The 7500-nt window shown below is 40.8% G+C and overlaps 1 protein-coding gene across 1 annotated transcript in view; it reads left to right on the plus strand.

Moving 5' to 3' along the window:
* The window catches only part of LOC138015245 (uncharacterized), a 3075-nt gene extending 45 nt beyond the window's left edge, over positions 1–3030 (plus strand). Inside the window, exons 1-2 of the mRNA XM_068862213.1 lie at positions 1–349; positions 2224–3030. The exon at positions 1–349 is cut by the window's left edge and continues 45 nt beyond it. Coding sequence (XP_068718314.1) covers positions 1–349; positions 2224–2776 — 902 coding nt within the window. The 3' untranslated portion in view covers positions 2777–3030. The remainder of the gene's footprint in view (positions 350–2223) is intronic.
* The last annotated feature ends 4470 nt before the right edge of the window (positions 3031–7500 follow it).

Consider the following 7500-nt stretch of genomic DNA (forward strand, 5'->3'; position numbering starts at 1 on the left):
ACAAGGAATCAAGAAAAGGGGAGATTTTTCTTAAATCTGTAAATTGCTTGCTCAAAACTGTAGTTAAATGGCCAAATAATCAACAGCGTGCCTTTGATGAAATTCTCAAAATGGTTTGCGCGGAAGATTTTGACATGAGGCCCTTCAAAATAACGCTGGAATTTTACAAATGTTCATATCCAATCACCATCTTACCCTTGGAAAGAAGACTATTTGCTAGTGAGATTTTGACCGAAGAGGACATCACTAAACCCTGCATCTCTTCATTTATGTCTGATATCTTGTTTCAAGCGGTGACAGCGTCATCCAGCGAAGGTGCTGAGTACTGCACAAACGTCTGGTTGGAGAGGTGGGTAGTCAATAATAGTAATAATAATAATAATAATAATAACAATAACAATAATAATAATAATAATAATAATAATAATAAGTATGCGCCTTTGCGACTAGAGCTCAAGAGACAACACCCAGGGTACAAGATTCGACAGTTCAACATCGTTATTGACGCTTTTGGTGGTTACTCAAGGAGTCTGAAGGATGAAGTTAAGACATTAGTGGGCTCAGATAAGTACCGAGAGGTACTCACAAGAATGCCGAAAGCCGTCCTGAGCCACACCCTTCACATCGCTGAAACATTCAAAGTCATGTGTTAGCCACTTTGACACCTTTGGGGCACTAATGAGACAACACACAATTAGAATTCCATAGATATTATTTGGATAGATATTTATTTTATTAATTTTATGCAGTTTTATTCCTATCTTATGTAAACTTGTAAATTTTGAGATAATACTGGCGACGTTTATACGCCCACAATACAAAACTCCACAATACAAAATTAGTGATTGCATTTAGTGTAGCTTACCATAATTAAAAACATATTTACATGCTGTCTTTATGCTCAATCTTCAGCGAAAAATATTCCAACTCTTATTATTGTTATCTGATAAAATAAAGGAAAAAAAATTATGAATAAATGTTATAAAATGTTAAAATGCTTTTTGCTATAAACTCGAACAATTCTGTGACTAATTATCATTGTGCCATTCTGCATTACCATTGCATCTTTGCAGGCATATTGCAAATTTTATCAAAAGTTACATTATGCTATCATAATGAATCTATGTTACAGAGAGCTACATGCAGGTATTACCTGCAGGTTGCAGGTCACTGCTTCACCATAGCTGAAACAACCTAAAACTTTACTAATGCTAACATTAGGCCTAAAATATAATGTTTAAGCCCAAATACCTCGGGTCCTGGGCAGCCTCCGCGGAGCATGACATCAAAATCAGGAGAGCCCAAGCATGGAAAGTTCTGCACGACAAGAAAAAGAACTGAAAGTCAAGATTATCCCCTCAGCTAAAACGACGAGTATTTGTAGCCTCAGTAGAAAGCGTTGTCCCCTATGGTTGTGAAGCCTGGACTCTTACTGCACAGATGGAATGCAACATAGGTGGAGTCTACACAAGAATGCTGAGGACAGTTCTCAACGTCACCTGGGAAGACCACACCAAAAACGTCGACCTTTACGGTACACTTCCACGTGTTACCAACAAAATCAGAGCCAGAAGAATGGGCCTCGCTGGTCACTGTGTCCGCCACCCTGAGCTGGTTGTATCAAATCTCATCCTCTGGGAACCAAAGTGTACTCGCAGCAGGGGAAGACTAGCAACCACTTACATAGACACCCTCAGAAGAGATACTAAACTCAGTAACACTAGCGAGATTCGCGCCCTTATGAACAACAGGGACCAGTGGAGAGCAGCCATCCATGATTCCTGAGTTGGTGTTGGCTAATACTAATACCCTCATGTGTTGTAGTAGTAGTAGTGGTAGTAGTTTGTAAAGGTTTGGGCTGTTTCAGTTATAGAAAAACAATGACATGCAACCTGCACTTTACACCCTCCGTGATTCCACATACCGTGTTCCTACTTTGCTTTTACTTTGTAAAAAGTTTGTGTTTCTTTTGACGCAGTTTAATGCACACTTGTTTTCAATAATTTTCATTATTGTTGTTCTCCTGAAATATGCTGCTTTGGAGTAAAAAAACCCAAATACATGCGAGAATTAAGACAAAATCCAGCATGCATAGAAATTTCTTCTTTAATTTGTTACAGCAAAAAGTTATATGAATTTGCTTTCCAAATCCTTTGTATTTTGAACATACACTTGTTTATTGTTACATTTAAAAGCAAAACTGGATTATTGTGTTTTTCTTAGAGTGGAAGCTCTACACAATGACAAGTCATGCCAGTCATTCAAGAAAGCAATGCCGAATCCATTGGATTTTACTCAAACGGGATCTGCGATTTCAACTTCATTTCAAACCCTCTCCACTCAAAAACGAATTGAGTTCTTGCTGCAGTTTGATGAACTTCTCAAAGTTATTCCCACTCAGTTCTACCTAAGGGTTGCTGTTGGTCTATTTGTCTATCTTGAATTGTGTAAATCATTCTTGAATTTGGATAAGGATTATTGTTGTGCAGAGCTTGAAGCTTGGGCAGACACGTGGTTGCGGTTGTTGGTTTCGAGTCTCCTTGGAAAATTCAAGACCTCATCAGAAATAACTTCGAGTGAAACACAACGAAGCATTTCCAGTCTTCCAGTTCATCATATTCTGTGTGGATTAATGATAGCATCAAATGGCTATAAGATACTGAACTCTGATCTCAATGCTGGCAAAAAGATTGTCAAAGGGCTTGAGCATTTGATACTCTTTAGTTCTGGAGTCACGACTTTGTGGCTTGATGAGATAAAACTCTATTTTGGTTAAACTTTAACAGCTTTTTTTCATCAATAGGGGTATAGGGACTGTCAAAGTTAAGTGCATACGAGTCAAGCATCTGGCTTACACTGATGTACTCTGCACCATTATGGGTTGTACTAGTTGGTTCTCTTATCTGATAGGTTAACCTGATAGGTCTTATCTGATAGGTTAACCTGATAGGTTTAATAGGTTTTTCTCTAGGTACCGCGGTTTACCGTCTTACAGAAGAAACTAAAAATAAAACAAATTGCAAATCCAAATGAGTGGTTGAATGTTTCAAAATTGTTGATTGTTGAGCTAAAAGTAGAAATTATCTTAAACTTCAGGAAGCGTTCTACATCAACCGGTTAGAACCGGAAGTGATGATGAGCACTGTATGGTGAAAGTAACGGTAAAAGGTGGGGTTTGACTAGAACTGCATCACGCAGACTGTCACATAGTGGTCAGAATGTTTTTCAATCATTCACTGATGTGAAGGTAACTATTCAACACTTTTACAGATACTAAGGTAAACATTTGTTTTAGTATATCAAAACTTGATGACTGAAGAAAAATATTGTCCAAGCGAGAGCGGCCATTGACTCAATTTGGGAGAAACCACAGCGGAAGTCACATTGCGCACAAGCTGGACAACTCGCGGACTTATTTCGATAAAATGATCGGAAATTTTAGAATCTTGGGCTCCTGCTGCTCGGAGGTGAAGAGTAGTCTGGTAATCAGCTACCCAATTACGCAATCGCAGTGCGTGACTGGAAGCACTTTTCACTTGTGTGATGAATGATAAAATAGCATATCAGTGCTATCAGGAAGATCATCATAAAAGAGCAAACAAGTCAAAAAATCTTACAACAAAAAGAGGGTCTTTGGGTGTAACTGAGGCAAGCGCACTCAGAGAAGGTTGATGGAAGTGGTAATAGTCAACGTGACAACGTCGCCATCCGGTGAAATGATCACTGGACCTGGCGTAAAACTCTCCTTACATGTAGTATTTGTAGCCTGAGTTAAGTTTTCAAAGGTTCGATTATCGTGGCACCCTGCTAGCGGAGCCTTTCTTTTGCTTGCTCGATTTTGGCGTTCTCCTCAGTAAAGAAAAAGACAAAAGGAGGCTCTGCTCGCAGGGTGTTATCGTAGAGACTCTGAAAAAGATTCATTTGTCATAATCTTGACAATCTGATGGACTACAGAGAAGGAGTGACGAGAATGTGAATAGATTTATACCTAGGAGACTTGTAACATGCTTAAATTAAGCAGACGCGCAAAGTTCCAATTAGTCTGATTCTCAGACGGTCCAGGTTGCTCGTGTCATGTACTCTACTCCCTTCCCCGTCGTGGAAGGGAGTAGAGTGCGTGACACAAGCGACCTGGACCATCATAGAATCAGGCTAAGTTCCAATTGACCATTTTCACATTCCCCAAAATACACCTTGTTTGCCCCCCTGCCCCCAAATTTTGCATAAACCATTGTTTTCAAATGCTCTTGGGAATATGCAGTGTCCCAAGAATGAAGACCATTTGAAAACAATGGTTTGTGCAAAATTTCGGGGCAGGGGGCGGGACGACCTTGGAAGACTGGGTATGAATTTTCAGTATTAGTTGACAAACAAAAATGTGTCGGACAACGATATTGCGCTTTTGTTGTTTGTTGACGGACAAAGAAAAACAGAGAGAGAAAGAAAAACGTAAGCGAGCGCCCTACGTGGATACGTCCGTGGTATATATGGCTAGCAAGGAGGGAGGGGCGAGGTTTTTCCACGAGTGACACGAATGACAAAGTTTCTTCCATAAATTTAATTAAGTTCAATGCTCGGTGTCAGCCATAGGCCATTTTTCGGTACGGTGGCCATTTTGAAATCCACTGTTTCAAATAGCTATAGAGCGTTTTCACGTAACGTCACGGTGGCCATGTTGGTTGGTGTTGCTAAACAATGGAACGGCGGCCATGTTGGTGTCCCCAACTAATCCTCCGAGAATTGAGCTCTATTATCATGCAAGCGTTTTCTTTTGTTTCGGTAGAAAAACAAGGTTACTGATCACGTGAGTGAAAACACTCCGTTATGGGATTCTAAGGGAGCAAATGAGTATGCACTTGCCCCCTTAAAATCTCATCATTGCCATTTGAAACAATGGATTTCAAAATGGTCGCCATATCATATGAACACTGCACGATGACGGTTTTTTTTTAGAATTTTTAATTTTTAAAATTTTTAATTTTAAGATTGAACTAGTGAGCAGCACGTCTGCGAACTCTAAGAGCGCGTTCGATTGACCGTATTCCAGAATAGGAATACATGGAATAGAACTTAGAGATCCTTCGTTTTTGCGGGAATTCATATTAAAACTGTTCAAGATCTGCTAAAATGCTATTTTAAACATATTTTTATTATCCTTGCTGCTTGGAAACGCGCCAAACATACCGTTTTAATCATCACTCCACGTATTCTTATTCCGGAATAGGGTCAATAGAACGCGCGTTAAGAGTTGTAAAACGATTTATTTTATCCTACGCGTTTCGTGTGACTAACGCACACTTCGTCAGGAATGTTTTACAATACAAGACAAGGGACCTGTATATACACCTACATGATAGACTAAGAATTTTTTTACATTATGTAAAACGGCACCTACTAAAACTGTGGGCCCCAAAATTATGTAGGCACAAAATGTGTCACTCCTTGCACACCTTTCCGCCTGTTTCCTACATGCAAATCCGCTCTCGTAGGTGCGGTTTTACGAAATGTAAAAACATTTTTAGTCTCTAATGTAGATATATATACAGGTCCCTTGTGTTGTATTGTAAAACATCCCTGATGAAGTGTGCGTTAGTCACACGAAACGCGTGGGATAAAACAAATCGTTTTACAACGCTTAGATTTCGCAGACGTGCTGCTCACTAGTTCAATTTGTGACGCCAGTAGGCGTCACAAATTGTTATGAATGCAGAGCAAAATGTGCGAGGATGGCTACACGGGTGATTTCCACCGCGCACTGCATGGTGACACGACAGTTTAAAAAAAAATCGCATCATCGTCGCCGGCAAAAGATCACTCGTGTAGCCGCGGTTTAAAATATTATACCCATTCTCCTGGCCATGGAAAAAGCTTTCCCAAATTTGGGAAGTGTTCAAATTTCCCAGCAAGGGAAATATTCTTAATTATTAACTCTGAATGGCTAGGCCATGGATTTATGCAGCTCTTCACATGAATAAGCCCCATCCTTGAGGTTTTCCTCTTTTTCCGTGTGTGATACAGCATTGTTTTATAAATAGACACCATGTGTTAGCTGGTTTTAAAGGTAACAGATACAATGTACTGTGCTTTTTTTTATGGTATGCAAGCTGAACAGTGGCGTAGCTGTTAACTACTCCGGTTGGCAACACGACTTTATTCCTTGAGCACACACTAAATATTATATACATCGAGCTAAACTCGCAAGTTTTTATACTTATGCAAATCTAGAAAGTTCTTAAAAAAAAAATGTCTCTGCATATATTACGGTTTTCAGGACAATGCAGACTAATCAACAACACTCTAGTCCATGCTACGACAACACCTGAGAGGTGACAGAATAAATTGGATCACCTAAACACTTCTAAGCTGATTATGTAACATCTCTCTAAATGAAAATGGCTGAAGGGCTTAACTGAAATGCGGAAAGTAAATTGTCTCTATAAGTCTTTTAGGTCTTGTAATCACACGTCTCGGTCGTTCGCTGCTACTGCTGTTATCACGCTTTACACTCACGGCAGGTATCGGAGCAGTCTCTGGAGCTGAGCTGGGCGAATGAAGCGACGATTTCTCACTAACTGGGTTCCATTAGTAGTTTCGACACTGTACGATCTCGGTTGAGACGCAACTGGCGTTTTGGTAATAGTTGCTGGAGTCCACTGGTTACACTGGGGGTGCAGTTGTACGTAGACTCCCTGATTCTGTGACAGTGAAGGTAGATCCCTTGCAGACTTGTTGTAGTGCTCGCACATTTTGTCCTTGTCTTTCACCATCTGTTCTCGGACAAGCTGGCAATGGGGATTCTGGATAGGGGATCTGATTGGAAGTAATGCTCTGTACTTTCGTCCATTCAATGGTCCTGCGGGTGACGGTATACTGGTAGTAAGGGGTGCGGCTCTGTAGACCAACATAGCTAAGTTTGGATCATGTCCTGCGGCTGCACATTTTCTCATGGACTGCTTGACCGTCTGCACCATACGTTCAATAAAACCATTACTCTGCGGGTAACGAGGGCTAGACGTGATGTGACCAAATCGGTACTGGTTTGCGAAGGCTGCAAACTCCTTTGACGAGAATGGGGGGCCATTGTCTGTCATAACGGTTTGAGGTACTCCATATACCTGCTTCAGAATCTCTGTAGTAGCGTTTGCGTTGGTGCTGCGTACTCAGTTTCTGATCACAGGAAACCTACTGTAGTAGTCTGCTGTCAGGAGATAGGTAGTAGACCGAAACTCGAAGAAATCAATTCCTAACTTCTCCCAAGGTCCTTGAGGAACTTCATGGGGCAACAGTGTTTCGCGTTGTTGGCTCCTGGAGAACGTCTGGCACACTTCACAGCTCTGTGCTGTCTGTAGTAAATCTGAGGTTATTCCTGGCCAGAATACTGCTTCTCGGGCTCTCAGCTGCATCTTCTCAAAACCAAAATGACCTTCGTGGATGGTTTGTAGGACTCCGTTACGCAACTTCTCAGTTTTGTTCTTGGACGCTATGTGAACAATATTGACT

The sequence above is a fragment of the Montipora capricornis genome, chromosome 9, assembly GCF_036669925.1.
Source record: "Montipora capricornis isolate CH-2021 chromosome 9, ASM3666992v2, whole genome shotgun sequence".
NCBI lineage: Eukaryota > Metazoa > Cnidaria > Anthozoa > Scleractinia > Acroporidae > Montipora > Montipora capricornis.